This window comes from Melopsittacus undulatus, chromosome 1 (assembly GCF_012275295.1).
Source record: "Melopsittacus undulatus isolate bMelUnd1 chromosome 1, bMelUnd1.mat.Z, whole genome shotgun sequence".
NCBI lineage: Eukaryota > Metazoa > Chordata > Aves > Psittaciformes > Psittaculidae > Melopsittacus > Melopsittacus undulatus.
In genome coordinates, this window is record NC_047527.1 from 75,614,224 (window position 1) to 75,639,740 (window position 25,517).

At 41.6% G+C, this 25,517-nt stretch overlaps 1 protein-coding gene across 3 annotated transcripts; it reads left to right on the plus strand.

Moving 5' to 3' along the window:
* Positions 1–973: 973 nt before the first annotated feature.
* Positions 974–24,663, plus strand: OTULINL (OTU deubiquitinase with linear linkage specificity like). Of its 3 annotated transcripts, none has more exons than XM_034063238.1 (8): positions 974–1,157; positions 16,493–16,652; positions 16,761–16,792; positions 16,892–16,983; positions 18,634–18,783; positions 19,500–19,628; positions 21,046–21,318; positions 22,454–24,663. In XM_034063238.1, exons 1-8 carry the CDS (start codon positions 1,061–1,063, stop codon positions 22,631–22,633), a joined length of 1,113 nt encoding a protein of 370 aa, XP_033919129.1. In that variant the 5' UTR covers positions 974–1,060; the 3' UTR covers positions 22,634–24,663. The 3 variants fall into 3 exon arrangements, with proteins under 3 accessions (XP_033919129.1, XP_033919131.1, XP_033919135.1); XM_034063240.1 differs by lacking the exon at positions 974–1,157 and adding an exon at positions 4,123–4,144; XM_034063244.1 differs by lacking the exon at positions 974–1,157 and adding an exon at positions 4,367–4,390.
* The last annotated feature ends 854 nt before the right edge of the window (positions 24,664–25,517 follow it).

Consider the following 25,517-nt stretch of genomic DNA (forward strand, 5'->3'; position numbering starts at 1 on the left):
AAGTTCCTAGATCCCTGCCACACAGAGTATTCAGATGTCCCAGCATTTTCACCATGCCCTGAACATGTAGCAGAATATGTGGAAAGGGAAATCTTCATTCCAGCAAAAGAGGAAATGTGGGTCAGCAACCAAATAAACTCCAGCAATTCTTTTCTGTTTTGGTTTTTTTTTTCTTGTTTAAATCCATCTGTAAAGTGGAGCAGCAGTCAGCAGAAGAGGAATCTGGCAGGGCAAATGGTTGTTTCTGCCTCTGAAACAAGAACCTGTAGATATTTTCAGAGTGGGAGACTGCTTTTAGTAACCTTTAACTTGTAGCTCAGTCAGATTTAACTGCAAAGTTATGATATTGGGATATACCTTTCAATGACGTAATTAAGAAGCAATTAATAGCTTTAGACTGGTCTCATCTAACTTAAAACAATGAGTGAGGAGGGAAAGGAAAGTATCCCTTGAAGTACCCTTTGCCTGGTTTTATTAAAAGTGCCATATCTATCAAGTGATTTAATCATGTCAGTGTTAACTCTGCTTTCACATAGATGGCCCATGTCTTAATAGAGAAGGGATGATTATGTGGACCACCCGTTTCCATTTCACAGAGTGCTACAGCAAGCACACTGATTGCATGAGAAGTAATGTTAAATACCCAGTGATCAAACATGACACTGGAGTTGAAAAGAAAAGGTTGTGTCTCTCTGTGCACTATTGCTGAGACAGAGACCACCACATGGGTGGTACATCACAGTTTGAAAATCACCCTGCAATCTCCGATTCTCAGGCAACTTAGAAGATGTGAAATGAGGGAGGCAGCAATGTGGCCTTTACAAATAGCTGAGTTATGCTCGATTCTCTGGGTTTTTTCCTCTTGTGGCTTGGATATGGAGAAGCACACACAGCCTGTGTGACTTCGAAAACTTCAACGGAAATGAAACAGGAAGCCAGATCCTTTCACAGCTTGTTGATCTGTGAAGACACACAAAGTCTGTAGAGACTTTCTTTCTAGCCCCAGCAAAAGAACTCAGGGGAGTGAAATCCAGCTGTGGGGGGATCCTCCGGAGAGGACATGCAGAGGCAATATGACAGAAAAGCAAGCAAGAGCAGAGACCTGTGCCCTGAGCAAGAAAAACAAAGCGGAATAAACCGCTCCAAGAGAAGTGTTGGTAAGTTCATAAAGCTGTGCTCTAAATTTTGGCATTTCACCAAGCTGGTGATCATGTATAGAAAGCTCCTGTACTGCAGATCACAGATGCATAGGCATTATTCTTACCTGTGTGTTGGACTGACTATACCTGCCCTTAGTAGTAGTAATAAACGATGATAATCAGGGAAATGTTTCCTAACTGTTAATAATGGACTTGAAGAAAGGAAGGGTGAAGCTCTGACTAATTCTAGGAGACCTAGGTTTCCTGCTTTTACTGGGTTGGATTGCTGTTTCATTTTTTTCAGCAGACCCTTTTCATGCTCCTTTTGAATTGTTTGCATTCTTTGGGATGTGGCTATAATCCTGACACTGACCTGCAGATGGGAGCAAGAATGTGGCAGTTGCTTCTGCTGATGATTTGATTTGTGGGTTAAACAGAGATGGTTAAAATGTCTTCACACTTGCTTAGCACAGCTTTCAGTATAAGCTTTTGCTGTAATTGCTATGCAGTCTCTTGGGGGTGCAAGTGGAGGTAGTCAGAGTCATGCCTGCTGCTTGGAGATGCCATAACCTGCAGAAAAACCTGAAGGTTCATGTCATGGGCAAGTTCATAATGTTCCCCTAAAGGGAAGGAAATATCATAAATATCCCTAAGCAGTTTGCCACCAGCCTTGTCTGAGCATCACAAACATTTGCAAAATGCCATGACCAGAAAGTCTGGAGGAAGAGAATCAAACTTGGGCTGCTTCCAGTCAGAGTTCCCTGGAGCTCTCCCCTTGTCCCCATGGAGCTGCTGCCTACTTGGAGGCGAAGCAGGGGAGGAATTACTTCTGCAGAAATATACTTCAAGTAAGGCTTTTCTAGATCCCTATGTTGTTTTCAAAGATATTTAGGGGAAGTTCACACTTTCTGAACACTCATAGCAGTGTGTTTCCACTTCTGCACAGTCTGTAACAGAAACTGCCTTCCAGTGAGCTGCTATTCCCCTTTTTGAAGTTGATCCCAACACAAAACTAGACCTAGACCCAGATCCAGACCTACACCTTGCTTGCTCTCTCTAGAATTATCCTAACTCATATTCAGCCAACAGGAATGGCACACCATACCAGTCCAACATAGGATGTGGGAGGCTTGTGAGTTACCTGGCTCAAACTCACCAGAGCTGCCTGCATCCCAGGTCAAGGAGAGGCTTGCAGAGGAGGGAGGCAGGTAAAGGCTGTCCTGTCTCAGAAACTCGAAGGAGGGGAGACAACATTCTCCTGCCAAAGCCCACAAATGGGAAAACGTAGTAGAGAGGTCTCTGTCACTGGCTCAGGGAAGAAGTCCAGAAAAAAACCTGTGGAAGAAGAAAAAAGCACATGGACAGTGTTAGTTTAAAAAATACCTCAAGCGGTTTCAAGTAAGTGATACCTGTTTGATTGATTGATTGCCAGGGCTTATTCCCAGCAATAGGACGTGCAGAGGGGCATAAGCTATTCTCCATATCACACTGAAGTGCTGAATAAATTTCCTGCAAAGAATGCACAGAGCTGGGAAGTGGGAAGGACTCATGGATATGGGGGTTGATCTGCAGTGTTTGAACTAAGTGTGTTTCATCTCTCCTCTCTAGTGAGTCAGCAACCAGATAAACATTAACTTTCAGGCCTGTCTGCACAAAGAAATCACCTATTAAATCCTCAGATCTGAACACGAGTTAGAGAGGGCAGAATGAGGCAAATCTGGGGTTGGCTGGAAAACTAAACTACCAAGTGGCATCAACAGTGGCCTGGCCAAGGTGAGAAGGAAGCTAGGAAAGGAAGCTGAAGTATGTGATAGCTGCAGGAAAGATGTGGCTCAAACAAATCCCAGGTACCTTGGAGCCTTTGCAGGTGAATGCTGTTGATCTGTATCCTAACAGCATCTCCCAGCTGTCTCTCCTGAGACACAGCTGCGTTAAGCAGCAAACTGCATGTCCAAAAAGCAAGCACCAGCCAGCTGATGCTGCAGGAGGTGTAGAGATGGCACAAAATTCCAAAATGGATTTTCAATGGAGCAACACACAGCACTGCATAACTGACAGCTTCAGACTTCTTAAACCAACTATTTACTTTTGCTATTTTTAGCCAGATTTTAAGCCTAGATTTTCTTTTGCTTGGATAAGTGTGTTTATGGCTTTCTGTCAATGGACCTAAGTGAGTGTTTGGACACCGATGTTTCATAGATTTTGCCTATTTTTTGTTCCTTGCCCTGGTTAACTGAGATGGATGGAGAAACAATCTAGTATTTGTGACAGACAACAGGAATCTCTTCACTGTTTCACGAAAAGTGTTGATTTTCTCTCTCAAACCATTTTAGTATTTTATATTTCAGAAAAACAAGCAAACAAAACATAACAAAACAACCCTGTAAATTTGTCCTGGCTCTGAACTGGAGCAAACCGCTTGTAACTCTGCAGAAGACTTATGTTTGCGTCACTTGTTCAGACCATTACAATTCCCTTCTGTTTTTCCTGCAAAGTCCCTAGGGAGATGGAAAAAATTTGTTCCTTAATATGTAACCAGAAAAGAAATTACCGCAGCCTATGCAAATTCTCTACAGGCCAAATTACACCTGGAAAACTGCTATGTGAGAGGGTACCTGGCAAGGGTGAATTTCTTTTTGTACAAATAGACTTCATTATGTTAATAATGAGTGAATCAGTGAGGAAATCAACATTTAATGATAGGAGAAAACCACAACTTTGCTGTCATAAATGGTATTGAGATTTCATGGATAGATTTCAAACAGATGATGATAGTTTTGGTCTCCATTAAGGGAACTGATGCTGTAAAATAACTGTGACATCGAAGTACGAATTATATCTGACTGATAGAGGAGCTGCAGGGACTGCTGCGGAAACGGAGAATACACTTGTTTCTTAAGCTGAAGGCACCGGGCTGACTGAAGGCAGTCACCGTCAGCAGAGATGGGTGCCGAGGGTCAGCCTGCCTCCCCGAACCGGGGTCCGCGACCACCACTCTGTCTGAGGTACCCTCTCACCCCAGCTTCACTCGGGCCTTTCAGCACCCGGTGCTGGGGCAGTGCCCGGCCCGGAGCGGAGCTCGGCTGGTGCCGCCGACAGTGGCAGCGCCCCGGGGTGCCGGGACTGGCTCCGGACGGGCGGATCGGGGGCGGGGGGGCGGCCCCGCGGGATCCCCGCCCCGGGCGGTGCCGGCATTGCGTCTGTAACTGGGGTTTATCCCTGGGGAGCAGAGGCGGGGAGCGGCGGAGCGGGTGAGGCGCGGCGGGGGGGCTGGCCGGGTGCCGCAGGGTCCCCGCGGTGGCGGGGAGGGTTCGGGTTCATATGTTGCTGCGTTACTTTTTGTTTCCCACTCGCCTGTGTTGGGGCCGTTTCCCGAGGCGGCGGTACCCGGAAAGCTGCTGCTCCGCAGGTCGCCGAGCCGGGGAGCACCGCGCTGAGCCTCCCACAAGTCCCCGTTCCCCCGCATCGTTCCCCACCGCCCCCGGGTGCAGCGGCGGCGTGGCCTGTCCGGAGCGCACCTGACCTGCGGGAGGGATGTGTCCAGGGAGAGACCGGAGGGGCGGGCAGGTCCTCCGGGAGGAGATGGACGTGTCTGGGGTGCGTTTGCTTTATGAGCTGGTGTATTCTGAGCACTCTGCGCTGGTAGCGTTAAGGGACGTGGAGACCGTTGTGGGCTTAAAACAACAGCGCTTTCCCTTTTCGCGTCAGGTGTCCCTTTGGGGGTTGCTATGCATTCGGGTATTTTTGCTTTGTTGGGGGATTTGTTGGTTTTGTTTGTTTGGGTTTTGTTTGTTGTTTTGTTTTAGTTTTTTTCCCCCCTGAATTTAAATGTTGCAGGCTGGCTTCCCTCCCCACCAGAAAGTTAAAGGTTTAGGAAAACGAGACTAGAAATGAGCATATGATTTATAGAAACTTAGGAAGATGGATGTGCACCTCTTCTGATCTGCTGGCTGGTACACTTGCATGTAGTTCTCTGTGTCATGCATGGCTGAATATGAGCCAGCTTGTGCCCATGTAGCCAAGGAGCCCAGCAGCATCCTGGCCTATATCAGAAACAGCACAGCCAGCAGGGCCAGTGCAGTGATCATCCCCCTGTACTTGGCACTGGTGAGGCTGCACCCTGAATCCTGTGTTCAGTTCTGGGGCCTTCACTGCAAGAGAGGCACTAAGGTGCTGGAGCGGGTCCAGAGAAGGGCACCAAAGCTGGTGAAGGGTCTGGAGAACAAGTCTTAGGGGGAGCAGCTGAGGTTACTGGGGCTGTTTAGTCTGGAGAGGAGAATGCTTGGGGGGACATTATCAACCCTACAACTACTTGAAAGAAGGTTATAGTGAGGTGTGGGTCAGTCTCTTCTCCCAAGTAACAAGTGACAAGACAAGAGGTAGCAGCCTCAAACTGCACCAGGGGAGTTTTAGGCTCGACATTAGGAAAAATTTCTTCACCAAAAGGGTTGTCAAGCACTGGAACAGGCTGCCCAGGGAAGGGATTGAGTCACTGTCCATGGAGGTATTTAAAAGATATGTAGATGTGGTGCTCAGGGACATGGTTGAGTGGTGGACTTGGCAGTGCTTGGTTAATGGCTGGACTTGGTGATCTTAAAGGTCTTTTCAAGCCTAAACAGTTCTGTGACCTGTCACTGTGGCATTTTAGATTGAAGGCACCATATCCTGCCAACTTGCTTTTCTGTTTTACATTTTAGGATACATTTCTGCTTTGATAGTTATTAGCCCAGCTCTCGTTTAGCACTGACTGGTTTGGAGGAGCTGTACAAACTGTGTTCAATTTGTACTTTCATTTTCTTCAGTGGAGAAAAAATGAGATTTCTGTGGTATTTAGTGAGTGAGTTTTAAGCTAGTGTGGTCCTAAGTGCTCTATTACTGATATATGCAGGTACAGTTATTCCCACTTCCGTCCTTTGGCACACTCCAGTTTCTGCAAGTGATGAAACAAAGAGGTAAAGCGTGTGAAACAGGAAGAAATGACCAGTTTTGGTTTTAAAGCTCAGAAGGCTTCTCTGTACTCACTGAAGTTTGCTCCTTTAAGAATTTAATTTCTTTACTGCTGGACAAATATTTTAATTCTACATTGAAAGGGGCACGATACAGTAAGAGCAAAAGCTTCTATTTTGCATATCTATACACTACCAGGTGAAGGGTGTTAAAATTGATATTGAAGAGGAAAAACAGCATATTAAATATAAGTGCTTTTATGGATAAGGATCTGCATTTGGGTTTGGAGTCTTGAAAAAAGAAAAAGAAAAATGGAATTTGTGGCTCTGATAGTTTTTTGCCAGTGGGATGTAAGGTTTTTCATTTTGTTTAGCTTTTTTGGACCAGGTTGCCTGACTAGATGGTGTGGATTTCCAGTGCAGCATTAGGACATTCTGTCCACCTTGTTTCTTAGATACAGCTTGCAGGTTAAATCCTCTCATCCTATCTACTAAGGACATGACAACAAATGTTAAAGTGCTTTTCAGTAATGTCTGCAGTTTTTTCTTCAGTACAGTGTCTGAAAACAATAAACCTTGGATGGTTACCCAGGCAAATGAGTCTGAGATTTTAGAAATGAACTCTGTGCTGTACCTCCTGACCTCGTGCAGCTGAGCTGTGGGAGTCATGGTGACAAACTACACCAGGGTGATGAGTATGGTTATTTAGAAAACACAAGGGAATAACCAGTGCTCAGGAGTCAAAAGGTTGTATGATTATGATGACTAATTTGTGTATGTGATTAGAATTGCATAACATTTACCTTATGGAGCTTCATAATTTTCTCTTTGTTTAGGCTGTGAATTTTATTTTCTAATTATCCGTGATTCACATTAGTCCTATTGTAATGATCTTTTTATTCAGGCATTCTGAGTTCTAAAGGAGTTAGAGTGCTCTTTAAAGTCAAGTGCTAATCTAAGTTGCTGTCTGACATCTGACTCTGAATCACTTTAGGATCTGTTTTCTGATTTGAAGGAATTTGGGAAAGAACAGTGGACACAGGGCACCCTTTCTGCACTCCTGGGCTGATTGAGCTGGTGTGGTGCCACACATAGCAGTAATGGGGAACTTCTCCCACGTGCTCTGTTGCTGGGATTCCCAGCATGGCAGACACCAGCTCTTCTGTACATGGTTGCAACACTGGGGATCAGACATGACAATGCTGTATCTTCCAGAAAGATTGAGATATAGTTATTTACTAACTAAAATGTCAGTGGTTTATGATGGAAGAATGTCAGGGCTTGCGTGCTACAGCCACAGCAATGTAAAAGCAGTCAAGGACAGTTTTAAGAGGGCAATTTGTAGCTAGGGATCTTCCATGGGTTCTTGGGTGCTAGAGAGAGTAGAGCTTGTATAATACAAAATTTGGTTTGATGTAAGTTTTGTTTTCCCCTGAACAGTATAACTCATGGTTGGCCTATCATTGCCTGATCATATAAAACCATCTCAAAGCTTTGCCCCAGAAAAAGTGAGGGGGAAAAAGTAGAGAAGGGTGTCATTTTCCACTCTTGAGAAGGCTCCAGTGAAGCCAAACATATTGTAAAATGCTACAAAAATGCTGCATGCATTTCTGAAAATTTCTTATCTCAGCAGCTTTTAGTTTTGCTTCAGCCTTATTCTGTCATTTTTTCACTGCTGAGGAGTGATACTGTACATTTTTGCCATCCTCGGGATCTACGACCTTGGGGTTTTTCTGCAGCCTGTGTGGAGGTGTTGGATGCTTCTGACAGATAGAGGGGGTGTGTCTCTAGCCCCTGTCCCCATGTCATCACTTACACCACACATCCATGAAGAGGGATGTGGCTAGCAAGTCAGCTTGTGCTGCCCACATTTCTTTCAACAAACACTTCCCTGAGGAGAAGGCGATGGACGGAGCAGAAGAGTTGTGCTGTCTTCTTTGAGCCACATCATGTTAAGGTAGAGGGCTGAAAATACAGGATGATGTGACTGTACATGCTCAGTCTCTAGTCCTTTCACTAGCTCTGCATGTAGTCTCAGGCAAGATCCCATCCCAGGTTCCTTATCCATAATATGTTGCCAAGATTTTACATATTTTTTTGAATGTTTATAGTTTGTTTCCAGGGTGTGTGAACGGTGCTATGAAAGTGGGAAATACATACCTTAGCATCAGATTAGTGCCTTGATATGATGTGTGAGTAGGGCTTCAACTGTCATCAGGTCTGCCCTAGGGTCTGTGCAGCAAAGTAGCATGATGGCAAGGTGTTTGCCACTGCTCACAAACCAGCTGACACTGGGAAGATCTGGCAAAGTTTTTAAATGCTGAGTTTGTGCAAAATCAGTCTTTGTGAAAACTTAAATACTGGTTTCGGTTCTGTCTTTGTGACAAAGAGATGTCCTCCCAGTGTCCCTTGGTTCTGCTCTGAGCACAGCTCCATGCTGTGCATGTGCCTATTGCGTTTGTTTGGGAACAACCTGCAGATGTCTTCGCTGGCCTCCAGTTCTGGTTTCATTTCATGTCACTTCCTGCACATGAATTTCAGCTGTGATATACTCGCCAAAGGCTGAGGCCTTACACATAGGGGTTTTCATGTCACTGTAGAGCTCTAAAAAATGACACTGCTGACTTCCAAGGCTAGAGACTGCACAGTACTCTGTATTTAATTTTCTCAGTTTACAAGTGATACTAAGCTGTGCCCCTGCCACATGGCAGCCCCTCAAGAAGAGCTCAATACATAGGGTTACACTTATTTTACCATATTATTGTATTTTACAGGGCTGCATAATATGTGTCTTATGTAGATCTTGCCACATAACTGTTCAGTTTTTAGGCAGTTCGTGCAAGTGCAGAGTTGTCAAGGAACTACAGTCTCTTGGTCCCTGAGACCGATGTCCAGAGTGCTTCACTTGAAGTTTCTCTTGGCATCCAAAGGTCTGTAACAATACCAGACTTGCATTAGTGTTAATAATACTGTGTTTTTAACAGCAGAGAGCTTCCACATGGAACATTCTGGGTTCTTGAATCACATTTTTTATGAAATGTTTGTACAAGTTATGACTGAGTGATGGTAACTAACATTTAAGTCAGTTTTACCCTTCAGCATGCCTTTTGTGCTCAAGATTTTGTGCAAGAAACGTGTGGTATTCTTAAACAAAGGCAGAGGACTCCTATGTGTGTGAGCTAATTAAATAAATGCCATTTTGAAACTGTTGCCCTTTAAAAGATGAAGAGAGAGCAGGGTTTAAACAGCTGAGATGCTTCTATTAGCTCTGCAGTATAAAGCTGACATTTTGACTTTCATCGGGCTGGACATTGAGTGGCAGGGGGAAAGAGATGCAGGATCCATTTCTGTCATTTGCATTCAGAGTGATGGCTTTGACATTTTGCTTTCTGTTGCCTTTCCCTTCTGCTTCTAATGTGTCTTGGAAAGATGGAGAGAGACAAGTAAAACTCCCAAGCAAACAAGTAAAGCAATTGGAGTAACTTCTGCTCATGCCTAGTAGGAAGGTACAGGCTTTGTAATATGACACATGACCGGGAGATGTGAATTATTTGCATTATTAATCTTAAATTATATGTGATTATTATTCCATATGAAAAATACACAACTCTGCATGGCCTGCACACAGAGTCTGGTGCACTTTTGGAGAGAACTGTGCTCTGAAGACAAACATAAAATCTGTGTTATGAGGGTACAGCAGTCAGACACTGTATGGAGATGGGAATGATGTGATACATGGATGGAACCTAGTCAAAGCCGGCTGGCTTTCAGAGCAGGGTCTCTACCTGATGGCAGATGCAGTGCCTGTAAGAATCAACATCTGTGACTGACACTTCTTAGATAGTAGACAAGCTCAGATAAGTTGATATTTTGTTTGTCATGGGTTACTTGATGATGCTGGTTTTCCGGCCATCACTTGGGATAACTGTTTATCAACAGGTAAGAAACTTAAAATTCCTTTGACTGTCCTGCTGTGTGTGCCTACCAAAGTGATTCGCACTTCTTGCTGCTTTCCCCTCTGGTGTCCTTCAGCAAAGGACACTTTGAGGTGTCAAACCACTCTTTAGGGATGAGCTGGATGGGAGTCACCCAGGCAGGGATGCTGGTGAGGGACTATTCATTAGGGACTGTAGTAATACGACAAGGGGTAACGGGTTGAAACTTAAGCACAGGAAGTTTAGATTGGATATAAGGAAAAAATTCTTTACTGTTAGGGTGGTGAGGTACTGGAATGGGTTGCCCAGGGAAGTTATGAATGCTCCATCCCTGGCAGTGTTCAAGACCAAACTGGATGAAGCCTTGGGTGATATAGTTTAGCATGAGGTGTCCCTGCCCATGGCAGGGGGGTTGGAACTAGATGATCTTAAGGTCCCTTCCAACCCTAACTATTCTATGATTCTATCCACTGGGTGTTTTGTCCCAGGAGCACTGCCAGGGGACTCCAATAAGCAGCTTGTTTTCCTCTATGTTACTCACATTGAGATCTTTCCCATATGGGTTTTTGTTGGCATTCCCTCTTTCTTGATCTCTCCTCATGTACAGTTGTGGGGCTTCTTATTGTTAAGTAAGACTTCAACCTTTCTTCTCCAGTTATCTAGACAAATCTGGCTTCACCTATCTAGACAAATCAATAGAAGAACCCAAGGTATTTAAAAGACTTAGCCTATCACCTAAACTTTAGTGTAAGAAGATGTTTAGGAGGAAAATGTTTCCTTTACTCTGTCAGTTTGGATTCAGTGTTGGAAAAAAGAAAAACAAAACCTGGGGGTGGGTGAGAAGTGGGGGAGGCATTTTGTGAGCTGTGTTTGTAAATAGATAAACCAGAAACAACCATGAGTGACTTTAGGGGTAACTCAGTGTGCAATTCAGCAGCAGACATAATAAAAGTCCTTAGAGTGGGCTTCCTTCAAATGATAGATCTAGTACCTTTACATAAGTTCTGTTTGAAGTGTGCAGGCATTAAATAGTAATTCTGCATGAGGATGGGTTTTTTTTCGCATTAAAAAACTCATCACATTAGCAGAAATTTCAGATGCTCCTTCTTTAAAAGGAGATTATTCCTTTTTTACTCACACTTAGGAATAAGCTCTGAAAAGATACTTGAGTTTTATGGCATGAGATTATTTTCATGTATTTCTCTGGACTGTAAATTCTTTGAAGGCTTCTCTCATGTTTTTTCTTACATAAATGGAATGTAGCTGAGCTTTATTCATCTGAAAGTCCTGGATGGAGCACTCAGTGCCTTAAAAAGGAAGCTGAACTACACAGGAAATCAAGAAGTGAGCTTTCTTTTTGTTCTTGTAGGCGTTCAGAGAGAAGAAAAATGGTATGTGCAAGCTAATGCATGTATTAATATCTTGATTATATAGATGAAATGAGTTTTGTAAAGGTAACTGTAATAGGTTATATTTTAGCTAAGAACACAGTAGGTAAGAATGCATTATGCTTGCTGCTAAAGTGTAGGAATAAGTAAGTGTCATAACTGGATAGATATATTAACACCAGCAGCTTAGGACCTGTTGATGATCAGGGAGTCCAAAGAAGGCTGCCAACCTTTCTACTCTGTTTTTCCTGAAACATCTTTGCAGAAAGAGGACAAGGGCTGAGAGAGCACTTGGGACTCCTACGCAGGATAGTTGTGTAAATAAAGCCTTTCTTGGAACTGATGTGCCTCAGTGTTACTGAAACTACTCCATTTTCTATGTAATTGTGTGATTTTAGTTACAGCTTGGGGCTGGGATTCTGTTTTGTTAGTTTTTGGAGTTGAGATCTGATCAGCAGACACGGTTGAACTTTTGATAAGTCACTGATGATTACCATCTTTGTCTGTAAATGATTCTCTTTTTCCTCTTATACCAAGTAGAGATCCTCATCTGTAGTTGTTTTGTTAGAATACGTGAAGAAGGTTTGCTTAACAAGTTGTCATTGCTTTGCTCTGAAAAGGAAAGGTTTTGTAATGAAATAGTTACTGACTTAAGCAGTGCTTCCCACATATCTTGGTATGGGTTTGATCTGTTTCCAGTAGTTTTGATTTTTTAAAAATCAGGCGAGGTGCTGATAATAAACTGGGAAATCAACCACTCTGTAATTGTTTGGCACTACTTAAAAAGGCACACCTCTCCCTTCTAAACTCTTATGGGATGTACTCTACTGTAGGTATTGAATTCTTATCATTAATAGCTTTTAGTCTGTCTCCCTCTTGGCTCAGTCAGTTGAGATGCATGTGCATATGTGTGCATCTGTTCTGATGCCTGCTCTATAAGGATAAGTTTGCTTTTTTCCCTTAAAAAAGGGATTTAGCCTATTCCATAATATACCTTGGTACTAATACTACGTAGTCTGTAAAAAACTAATGTGCAACTGTAAAGATAGCTCTGCAGGCACACGCTGAATGCAGGATGACTTGGGCCTCCATGCCAAGCTTTGCATCTCTCAGCTGAGGGGTTTCTCTTCCTAGATCTGGATCCAAGAGAGGAGGGAAAAGGAAGGGTACAAGTAGGCAACAAAAGGGTTGGAACAGAGGGATCCCAAATTCTGTCTCTCTTTTTGAAGGAAGGTATACCTCTTTTTTGGGAACTAGGAATACAGTGTTGTATGACAGAAGGATGAAATTTGGCCACTTTATGGTAACAAGTACTGTGTCCTGCTTTCAGTACAAAAGCACTGCAGAGTGGAATGTCCCGGAAAGAAGTTATATAGTCAGCTTTGAAGGCACTCTGCTATCTTCCTGATTGCCTTCTTAAGGGAGGGAGGAAATAAGTAAAAGGGTGAATGTGCCATCAGACATGCTGGAATATTGGATCGTGCTCCAGTGCTGCCTACAGTGCTGCCTGCTAGTTCCCAGGCTGGTCTCTTACATTTTTACATTTCATCAGTTACACATTTTTTAAGCTGGCAGCCTCCAAAGAAGTTGTGAGAAGGCAAATGTGGAGCTAATCCTTTAGAGACTCTTCTTGAGTCACTTGTGAAATAAGCAGATGCTGCAGATGTCTCTTATCCGTGTTTTTCTGATCCTTTTTTTATTTGGTTGGTTGTTTCATGTTTGGTATTTTTGCTTTGTTTTTCTTCTGCATGTCTCTTTGGGGGGCGGGTAAAAGCTTCAGGTTTGGCAGTAGCAGGAAGTTGATGTGGCATGAAAAGAAAACATGCTGTGCTACTTGTATTCAAAGATAAACACTGCTCCTACTTTTTTGTATCAGCTCCTACGGCACCTCTGTTAAACCTCAGCTCATTCAAATTCCTGCTAAGAGCTGTATTAGGAGTTCCAGGGCTCTGTTCCCCTGCACGGAGAAGAGCCATGCCTCCTTATCCTCACAGTGATGCTTGTGTCAGTCTTCAGAAGGCTGTGAGCCCAGCAGCTGGCTGCAGCACAGACCAGTTGCCACGGTCTCCTGAGGAGCAGGATAAACCCTGTCCGTGTACCTGGGAATGAATTTGGTTTAAAAATCTGTGGGTTTATTTTACTCCTCTCCCACTGTGTGTTATTAATTTAATTGCTCTTCGGTTTCTGAAGGATTTTGGAGGGGACAGGGAGGGGGTGGAAAGATCTATTTTAAACTACCCTATTCTTTAATTCATGTCTTGTTTGTGATGTATTTTTACCAGCAGTACTTTGCGATCCAACTGCTACTTCTGAATGTCATTTACTTAAATAAAAAAATGTAATTTCATTTCTAAGTGTGACATCAGCACTGAAAGTAGTAACTGAATCACAAAGTGCTGTTTAAACATCAGCTTTCCCATGACAGGAGGGAAAGATTATGAAGTCCAAGGCATGCAGTAATGTAATACAAGTGTAGCAAAAATATTCAAAATTGCTTGTTTGCAGGATTTCCCACCTTTACTGGGGAAACACCTATTTATAAATCCCCTATACTAAATAAAAATGGGTGAACAGTTGTCCTGGGTTCAGCAGTAGCAGCCATTTTTTTCTCCTTCTTGGTAGCTGGTGCAGTGCTGTGTTTTGACTTTTGGGCTGGGAACGGTGCTGATAGCAAGCATGTTTTGAGTTACTGCTCAAATGTTTGGTTTGTCCAAGGCCTTTTCTGAGCTCATGCTCTGCCAGGGAGGAGGGGAGGCCGGGAGGAAAGAGAGACAGGACACCTGACCCAGGCTAGCCAAAGAAGTATTCCATACCACAGCATGTCATGCCCAGGATGTAACCGAGAGTTATCCAGTGGGGCTAGTGTTCTGGGGGTTGGGAAGAGGTATTGGTTGGTGCTCAGTTGGGCAGGGTGGGGTAAGTTATGTGTCGGTGGCTGGTGAGGTGTTGTATTCTCTTCACTTGTTATTGGCTTTATCAATATTATTATTATTATTATTATTATCATCATCATCATCATTATTGGTAGTAGCAGTAGTGATTTGTGTTATACCTTAGTTATTAAACTGTTCTTATCTCAACCCGTGGGAGCTACATTCTTTGGATTCTCCTCCCCACCTCTCCGGGAGTTGGGGGAGAAAGGGGGGGAGTCAGTGAACGAGTTGTGTGGCTTGGTTTGAACCACAGCAACAGTATTTGGTTATCTCATGTTCGCTGACATTGATTTGTGGATTTGATTGAAATCAGTAAGCCAGTGCTTCCCAGTGCTCCTTGAAGAACAGTTGCTTGTGATCTGTTAACCATATACCTTGAAAGGGGGTTTGTTTGTTGGACTCCAGTAGTTTTTTTTTTTTTCAGTATTAATACCAGCAAAAGCTTTTTTTCTGAAGACTGCTTGATTCAACTTAACAGCTGATGCAGATCTCTCATCTTTTGCCTGTAAAATGGGTAAAGGAAGAAATTTTGCATTCACATGTATTTCTGGTACTTTGTAAAGCAAAGTACGTCATTTTAACAGATGGACCAGCTCCCTTTTTATAGTCCCAGTTTGTTCAAAATCAAAAGAGGGACCATACAATCATTTTGGGTAATGTGTATGTATTTTAAGTAACTACTCAGTACATGCAGGCGTAACCCCCAGTCATGCCAGGCACACACATGTTATTTCAGCTTGTGAGTAGAAGCTAACAGAAGACCTGTCCATCATCTTGGCTGTTCACAGCATATGGGTTTTGTGTAAATGGGAACTAGTACCCCAAAAGCTTCTATGATTACTTCTTTAAAGTTTCTTAACACCTTTTCATTTACAGCTCTTAACCTGCCTTTTGTTCGTGGGAGAGATGAGATCTGGGTCTTGCCCCCGGAGAACTTGTACATGACATCCTGCAATAAACCTTCTTCAAACAACAGAATACTGGAAAAGGCTAAATATCAGCAGCGCTCTGTATATATGCAATAGTGCTTGTAAAAATCATGTGCATAGCTGTTTATCTCGTTGCCAGGGTTGGGATTCATATGTAACTCTTTGACTGTATAGTTGTCCACAGTGCATGGGCTTAACTTCCTTGGAAAACTTCAGCCACTCTTAAATTTCCTGTTGAAGCCGGTGAGGGCAGAAGTTCAACTGACATAAAACTGTGCTGAATGAATAAGTCTCTTTGTGGAACTCTCTGGAGAAGGATTTTTTGGCCTTCTCTGGGGATGCCTTCATAAGAAGTTAAGTTCTCTTAAAGTTTTGTACTAAATCAATAAATAAGTTAATAATAGAGCAGCTGCGGATCATCGACTCTGGGAATTTCCTATACTCAAATTGCAAACAGAGGGTAGATTTCTCATTTAAGAAGCAGATACTACCATTGTCAACTATTCAACCTCCAGGCCCTTTCTCAACTCTGGGTTTTCTTATTAATAAAAGACAACCAAAGCCTTCCCTAACCCTGCCTGCCATGCCAAGAGAGTGACAGAAATGTGTCCTGCTTTATGTCTGTGAGGAACAGTGAGAGTGCACCCTCTTTGTGATGGTTTCCTGAGTTTTCTACCAAATCCCCAGGGAGAAGCTTTCTCCGGAGGTTTTAAACTGACCTTAAACTTAATGTAAATTGAGGCAGGAACATTCCTTTAATTCCCTGGGTAGTTGTATGATGTTTACTCAGCTAGTATTGCTTTATGTGGCTGGTTTATAAACTACAGTTCCCATTAATCCCTGGCCCTTGAAACCTTGTCTTAGTGACAAAGTAATGACAGTACAGGTCTCTGGACCAGTGCATCCTGTTACTGAACAGTTGCTTTGGTATCAGTCTTCCTGTGACTCCATTGTAACTATATATCTAGCCCTCCCTAGGTGGAGGAAAGCCTGGAAATGTGAACCACGTGCACCCAAAACCCTAGAGACTTGAAAAATTAAACATATAAAGTATATACATAAAGCATATAAAAATAATACTTGCTTTTTTCATTTAATGTTTTCTGTTTCATTTGGAGCAGCATCGTTTTGGGATAATTATTCTTTTTGTAAAAAAATAAACAGAAAAAAGTATGGCAAAACAGTGACAAGCTTTTTTCCTCTCCTTTAATCCCTGCTTTAGGAAGGCATGAGGTGCAGTCCTGGACAACAGCCACCAAGCAATCCTTGTGCCTCCTGTGGCAAAAAGTGAAAGTGCAGCTGATGCTAAGCATGTCTTTCCTTGTTACTGTTATTTGGTATTGCAGAAGGCTATATAGCCTTCTAGCACAGCTACTGAAACGGTAGGTTTTTATTATGCGGACTTTAATCTTCCATGCTTTTGCTTATTTCAGTAAATACTGACTTTTGACAACTCCTCTTTAATACCTGCTTTATCATTTGGATTTCAGGTGGAGCAACTACCTTCAAAGAAAACTCATAAGTAATCTTTTTCTTGTCATTCCATATTCATTAATTCCCCCCAACTACCCTTTAGATGCAGAGCAGAAGGTAACTAATCTATGAATTAATCTCGATTTAGGGAATCTCAGTGTGCTGACAGAAGTTGATCTACTTGGGTATAGTGTGAGAGAATGGAAAGGAGAAACGCAGCAGGCCAAACATATGAGGGAGGTAAGAGCTGAATTTTAATCTCTGCATGAAGATGGGGAGAAGTAGTACCTGGGAAAGGAATATCACTCCCAGTGCAAGCAGCTACCAGAGTCCATTACACTGGCTGGTCAAAAGCAAAGCAAAAGAAACAGCATGAACCCACAGATCTAAATTGGCAGTTATGTCATGGTGGCCGTTACTGGAGGCAGAATGGCAGGGGTCATGGTGGGAGCAGCAGTGCCCTTTAAAGGTCCTTGATCAGTGCTTTAAGTTAGAGCAGCAGTATGGTATCCTAACTTGTGATGGAGACAAGCCTCCAGGAGCAACATGTTTTATGGCTCTCTGTTTCAGCTGTGTTAAGCCTTAATCAACAAAGTAGGTTCAAAGAACATGGGCTGGATTTTTATTTTTCAAAAAAACCTTCTAGCTACAGTAGCTATACTGATAGTAGAGTAGCTGTATCTGTTAAAGCAAGCTTAAACTCAAACCCTGTCAATCAGCTAATTAACTGTGACATTATATTCTACTATCCTCATGGTGTGGCATTTCAGACAAGCACAGGATAAATGTAGCACCAGGTCTGTATTGCTGATTATCTGATGACGGTGGGAAAGCTCTCTGTTATATGTTGAGAGAGATCAAAAAGGAAGAAGGGGCAGGAGATGCAACAGTAATGGGAGATATATCAACTGACCATCTAGCAGTGGCAGCAGCTGTGAGGTTGAACTTCAAGGTGATGTCCATCACTGTTTCATGGATCAGCCTTTCAAGGAGCCTTTAGGAAAGGAAGCCACCCTTGCCTTTGTCCTGAGTAGTGCACAGGATCTGCCACTTAAATGTTGCTTTCCAGTTTCTGTTGTTCTCTGGAACAGGAGGCAGCATGTACTTGTATTCAACATCATTGCATGAACAGCAAAGCAAAAAAAAGTTATTATACTTGCATCCACCTTCAAAAAGTGAAACTACATAAAACCAAGGAAGCATGTTAAAAAGAAGCTAAGAGACTCGAGTATTTATGGTCAGTGCGTTTGACATATAGATTTAGGTCATGGTATTGGAATCACAGAGCAAATGTACACCAAGGACTTAAGAAAGGGTAAAAGGAAGCTGATATAGCTAAACAAACAGCAGCACAAGGGAGTTAGGAGAGAAAAAAGAAGACATTTTGCAGAAAGTGGGAGTTGCATCTGAATGATGAATGGAGGAAGCATCCAACTTTTCCACAATAAATGCAGAAACACAGAAATGCCAAAATTACCCAGAACAGCTCACAAGGCCCAGAGTGATTTGGAGGAGCAAATAACAAAAGATAGCAAAACTTCTAATAAATTAGCAAACACAAAAAAATGAACCAGGTTAAAGCTATTATGGCAAAGAAGTCTTTCCAGACCTGCTCTGATTTGTTTGACCATGTGAATGTTTACACTAGCAATGGTGCAGAGACTGGAGCAAGTCATTGGATGGAGAGTGCAGAATGACCCTTAGGGGACAGTGCCAGTTTATGGTATTTACAAAAACCATGGTGTTGGAACATCTTTGTGTATATAAAACTTACAAATACACCCTCTCATCACCCTAGCTCCCTCTTATGAGTAGTTGAAATAGTCAACATGGGTTTTGTCCAAGATTTAAAATTTTTATTACTTTTTTTTGGGGGGGGTCTTCTTCTAGGCATATGAAGAATTGTTTTGGAGCTGTCATATCAAATACCTGCGACAAGTCAGGAGGGATAACTACTGTGTGCTAAGAGCGGTGCTTTTTCAGATATTCAGCCAAGGCATACCTTTTCCATCATGGATGAGGGAGAGAGACATATTAAAGGTAAAAATCGTTTCATAAGTGAACATGATTCAAGTAACCTTGTACTGAAGAAGGAAGCTTTGTTCAGTGTGAAAACTGACATGACAGCTATGGACGTAGAGGAGAATCATTAGAATCTGAAGAAAAAGTGTCCCTGATCTGAACATAACCATGTGAACATGGATCTAAATGTAAGAAGGAAAAAAAAATTAACTTTGAATGGATAAATGTTACTGCCACCCTGCTAGATGTCACTCCATTGTCACACAAGGATATTTGAATCCTTCACATTCACTTCCGTGCGAAGTCCTGTGACTCCCAAAGACATGGGAGCTGCTGACCATGTTGCTGAAGCAGCAGGATTCCTGCTCTGGGCTCCAGGAGCCCAGGAGGTGGGGAGCTATGGCTACTGCCTGTTGGGGTAACTGTGCAAAGTGGAAGGTGTCTGTAATCCTAAATACCTCACCAAATCTGGATGCATCCAGCTTTTCCAGAGCGTGGGTTATATATTTTGCTGAGAGCCTATTTTCTTCTTTTTTGGTTAGCCCTGTTTTAAAAGTTTCTGAAGGACCTGGCAGTCAAACAGAGCCTCCTTCTTAACACTTTGTTGATTGAACTGTACAATCAGAGGATAGAACCACATTGTAATTTAAAATGTGTGTAGACAAGTTGATATAACTTTATATTCTGCTTCTTGTTATGGTTATAAGTTGCTTGCCTTTATTTTTTTTTCCCAGCTCCCTGAAAAGCTGTTGTATTCTCAAGGTTGCAACTGGATTCAGCAATACAGTTTTGGGCCAGAAAGATACACAGGTCCTAATGCCTTTGGTAAATTGCGCAAATGCATGGACACATTAAAGACAAATGTGAGTATTTAGGAAATGGTTGGGAGGAAAAAAATGAGAGATGGGTTAAGAGAGAGTTAGGGAACTGCTCCTGGTAACATATTCCTATGGCAGTCATCTTTCTCCTCAGGTTTAGAAACCTGAGCTACTTGGAAGGCCATTGCCTCTCCTAGAGGGAATCCAGCTTTCAGGGATCCACTAGGCTAAGTACCCAGGGTCCCCCTGCAAGTTAGGCTAGCCTCCCTAACTTGTTCTTATGTTTAAGCTGTAAGGAAAGTCTTCAGGAATGCTTGAGGAGATGGGGGATCCATTTCTCAACTTAGTATTCATGAGTAAGTTTTATTTTTTCAGTTGCAATTCACAGTTTGTTGCCACTTCAACATATAAATGATATATGCACAGAATTAAATGAAATTAATTTGAATCCCAATCATTGAGCATCATCTATTATTGTTGTCCCAAAAAACCTCTCAGAAGTTCCAGATGGTTCTTTTCAGACACTGTGTTCAGGACTGGGTACTTTAAGCTTTCTGATTTGGTACCCAGCCCAACATTGTCTCCTGGAAGGTCCATTTTCTGGGTGAAAGCACTGGCTTTTGACCCCTCTAGACCCACAGAGAGCTCAGGAGCTCTCATTATCAACTGTGAAGAGAAAGAGAAATTCTCACTGCATTCATGTCCCTTACCTGTCTTTGTCATGTCCCTTCTTGTGCAGCCAACTAAACTTGACATCATGAGGCAGAACACACTAATAACATACAAATGTGTACAGTTCATAATACCATTCTGGATGGCTTATCCAGTTTGTATAGGTTCCTTCTAACCGACACACTTCTGAATTTGGCTCAGCTCTTAAGAATTCAAACTAAGACAACTTTATGATCTTAAAGAACTTTTCCAACATAGTTGTTTCCAAGATTCTAATATGAATGGTACTATAGAGGAAAATCACTGAATATTGGAAACTGTAAATTAAAAAACAAGTCAGGAGTCATCACTTCATCTAACCTTTGCTTATGGCTTGGTGTGTGTGTTGGATGCACCCACACACATTCTCTGTAACTTCCTGAGGTTCTTTTGGTGGTTATGTTCTTTTCAGACTCTTTACTGACAGTAATACTTGGGTTTTCTACAGTGGTGGTGGGGCACTTTTGTATAAGGGGATTACATTTGTTTTCTCATAGAATATCAGTATCTAGATGCTTGGAACTGTCTGTAACAAATAAGTTCAGCTGGATAAATGGAAACTGAAATGTGTAAGGCTTCAGATTGGTCTGTGGATCTGAAAGACCCACCTGCATATTTCCCACCTGCATATTTGCACCATCATTTGGCCACAACAATGGTATAATACAGACTGGCATTTTTTCCTGTTTTGGAATTTATATTCAAAAGAACCCTTAATAATTAGATTAATATTCTTTTGTTTGCTTTCCAGTGGATTGAAATAATTGCTACTAAAGGTCATGAAGAAAGAGGAAACATCTGTAACACACTCTTTTCTGACGAGAGCAAGGAGCATAAAATGTATGAGGCCATAAAATTCATCATGCTTTACGAAGTTGTGGAAGCCTATGAGAAGATAAAGAACAGGGAAGAACCCATACACAGCCTCTTTAGCCTTCTCTTTGCTCGTGATTCTTCATCTGACCCTTTGAGTTTCATGATGAATCGTCTGAACTCCATAGGTGACTCTCTTTGCCTAGACCAGGTAATGATATAAATGAAAAATAAATCACAAACTTGCCCTATCTCTGTGATTAGGTGAATACATCATACATCATCCAGGACTGTTGGCCATTGTTTTCTGGGAGAGTGGGGTGGAGGGAATGGGAATGTGAGGAAATGGATTGAGGATGCTCATTTACCTTTCAGAAAAAAGACTGTAGTAGAGTAAAATGGGGTGGATGATTTTTGAGATGCTTTAGGCTATCACTGAGGCATCATTCAGAGCAATGATATTTTTGATGTGTAAAATAATTTCAGATTGTTCGGATTTGCCCTGTTGTTTCACTTTTCCTGTCTGCTCCCCCATGCCAAACCCTCTATTATTGCTTTATTTTTTCCCTCTCTTTGGTTCTTGTTAAATCTAGTATCTGTTAAGAGTAGGTAATGAGAGCTCTATTAACTGTTCACCTAATTTTATATTTAGCGAGGAGTTAAGTACAGCCAGCTAAGCTCCACACTGCCACTCTGCAAACAGTTTCACTTTCCAGTGGGTGAAATTAGTTTTTACAGTCAATTTCAATTATCAAGTTAATGGTTACATGTTCAGTCACCTTCAGGAGCAGTTTGATTATAACTGGACAAGTTCCTCTATCTGGGTATGCCCAAGGATATGAGTTTTTTCCAAAGCATTTTTCCAGATTAAGCAGTCCTTTGCAAGAAGTGTCAACGGAGATTCCAGTTCTGAAGTTTCATATACATGAAGTACAAGGACATTTTTAACTTTTACTGTTAAATTTCCCTCATGTAGAAAGTGATCACAAGGTGGCAGGCTTCCCGTTTTTCAAGGTGTATCTGTCTTTTAATAATTGCTAGTCCCTTCTTGCTCCCTGCTAAGCTGCAGGACCTGGCTGTGGGAGCAGGTTATGTATTGTGTCAATTGAAGGAGGGCTGCTGCTCAAGTGTGAAGCATTAATTCAAATATCCTCTGCATGGAAAAGAGTAATGGAAGGACTGTTGGAACACTGAGAATACCCTCAAACTTTTGTATTTTCTTACTCCAGTTATAAAATTACCTTTTTTATTCCTTGTCTACTATTTTGAAACTTTAGCTTGGATTATTTTTGGTTTAGTTTTCTGTGTGTAGAAATACATGTCTTACAGACTTATTTCATCTTTAGGTTGAACTGTGTCTTCTTGGATACTTACTTGAAGTAAAGATAAGAGTTTACAGACTGCATAGGTTTAATACTGAGGAATTTCAAGTAAACTATCCAGATGAATACCGAAGGGAATGGAATGAGATTTCTCTCCTGACTGAGGATGACCGCTACTATCACATCCCTGTTTTCCGAACATGAAGGATCAGTGACTTATTTCCTTTGTATAATATAGTGAGTGACCAGTTCCAGTGAATTATGTTCCTAATCAGTAGCAGTAAGATTTTGAGAATGCTCATTAATTATTAAAAAATGATTGATGGGTTTATGGTGTAAACATTTTTCTTTACTGTTGCAGCTGAATTCATCATCAGCCAGCTATAAAACATGTTGCTATACTGTCTGGGGGAGAAGTGTTGTATTTGAGGGTTGTCAGACAAAAAAGATTGGACAGCATGACAAAGAAGGCAAAGGTAATGCTGAGGTTTCTATTGCTAGCCTGAAAGTTTGCTCTGACATCTCTGGATGGGTTAAACTCCATTTCCTAAGCAATTACTGCCTTTCCCTTGTCTGTCTCTAGCTAGGGAGCATGAATCACAGAGTGAGCAACTCCTGGGGTCCTGCAGTGTATACTCCAGTCTATTAAACCTGCATCGACTTGGGGCTAACTAGGATAGGAGGATGTAAAGGGGGGCCTCTCAGTAACTCCTCATCCCATTTGGCTTTCCTGTTGTTGGAATGCTCCCTCCAGGGATGGGCAGAGCAAGCAGCTGCAGGCTGCATTGTTTCAGAAATGTGAAATTCAGCTGTCTGCACTTAGCACTGATACCTGAAGGTAAAGAAGTGTTACACAGGGGGAAACCCCTCAACACACTCAAGAATGCTGTACCAGACAACAGAAGATCTACTTTGTAACTGAGGAAAGTACATAAGCTTCCTCAGAGCTGAAAAGGGCAGTATTAATTAATACATACCATGTAATGGAGTTAGACCCAGTAACTGCCTATGGTTTTTGTCAACTTGTAAATCCTTTCAGGGCTGATTCCGACATTACTTGCCAAGATTTCCTTTGCAATTCATGTGAGAAAGCTGTGTGCAGAATGCCTTCACAAACACTGCATTTTCAGAAAAAAAAAATCATTTTTATGCGTTATTTGAATTCAGCAGTGTGTATGCATGTTTTATCCTCTGACTATATCTTAATCTCCTAGCATAAGGTGGCTATCTTCAATTTAGACCTCAGTGTTTGAAGAAAGTCTGTCCAAGACATGTAAATGAGATTTACCTTAATACAGGGGACATTTTGCCCACTTCTGTTTTCTAAAAGAATCAATTGTGTTTTGATTATATAAAAAATAAGGGACCTTAATTTGAAGAAATATGAAAATAATACAGCAGATCTAATAAAATATTTGTGAAAAGCTTTCAGACCTATAGGCACATGGGTGTATTAAAGAAAGGGGAGGTTTATTAAGAAACAGAGATTCCCTTTTTCCTTATCTTAGAGATAAGGATAGGAAGGTTTACTTTATAATTCATACAGAAGAAATACAAGCCAGTAACAAAAATGTGAACAGATTCTGCAGGAGCTAAAGCAGTTGCATGAGGTAACTAAATGGTAATGCTTGGAGTGCATGGAGAGTGCTTGGTTCCTTTGGGTAAAGGAAAGCAATTTTATCCCTTACAGTCCTCTTATTTGTATGTATGTGTATATATATTTATAAACACAAACACCTGAGTTCTGTATTGTGATGGGTTTGTTTCTTGAAAGTTTTTGTGTTCAGTTTTGTTCAGTAGTTTTAGCTTTTAATTACGAAGGCTTGATATCTTTAATAACTTCATCTCATCAAAACATGCATATAAAATACTTTATTTATTAAAAAAGCCTTTTTTTTCACTGAATGAAAAAATTTGTCTTTAGATTTGGTTCTGCTCTGCATGGGGAAGTGTTTTAATACCTGAGAGTAAGGTATTGCTATTTATTTTGCATCAACAGTAACATTTACAGCTATGGATAAACTTGGCTATATTTTATTCTGGTTTTGGTACAAGCAGATATACAAAAAAGGATGTATTTTTCATAGTGGGCTTTTTAATGGTTTGCATATTATTTGTGAATAAGAATACAAAAGCATTACAGCTGAAAGTGTTAAATTGTCAAAACCTATGTTTTTGTAATCTTGAGCATATTAATAGTGGGGGTTAATAAAGATCTAACACAGACAGTGGAATTTCTCTCGCCAATTTGGATATTTGCATCTGAACTAGGTCACTTTGGGCTCTCTGCCTTGTCAGTGGAAGGCAATGGCAGTCAGCCAGAGGGTGGGTCTTTACAGCGGTCTGTTTTCCCTTACTGACTGTAGTGCAAGCTGGCAGTGACCAGCATAAATCTTTCTGCTCTAGATGTTTGACGTTAGGTGAGATTAATTTTGTCCTCAGAATCCAGAAAGGACATGTTGAAACAGATCTGCTGGCTTATCAGGTGTCAGAGGTGCTGGCTGAATCATAACAGGAATGGTAGTGGGATGCAAAGAAAGAGGAACCTCAGGTGAGGATAATCACAAGTCTTACACATAAATGCAGAGAGAGCTCTACATAGGATCTTAAGGAACACTGAGACTGTTTTAGAGCTGTACTGAGTTTTAATCAGGTTCTCTGCTAATATATTTTATGTATTTATAAAGCTAAAAATATAGATATTTTTATATAAAATAAATGTATATATAACATGTATTTATGTATACATACATACAAAAGAAAAACACATATATAAAAAAGTAATCCTGGATAAGGTGCATCTGAAACTAACTGGTACTGTGGAAATGACAGGTACTGCTGCATCTTTTCCAGTCAGTGTCACAAACAAGCTTTCTGTACATATCTAGAAGCACACAGTCATTACCAATTCTTTTTAAATGCAGTGTTTCAGGCAGCTAATGTTTCAAGTCAGGATGCGTTGATTATTTATTGGTACTAGTTCAGAAAAAGAAAACATACTGAAACGTTGGCAGTGGGTTTGTGTTTTGCCCAAATTTGAAACTGTGTGTTAGAATGTAACACAGCAGCTGAAGGAATTTGTGTATTT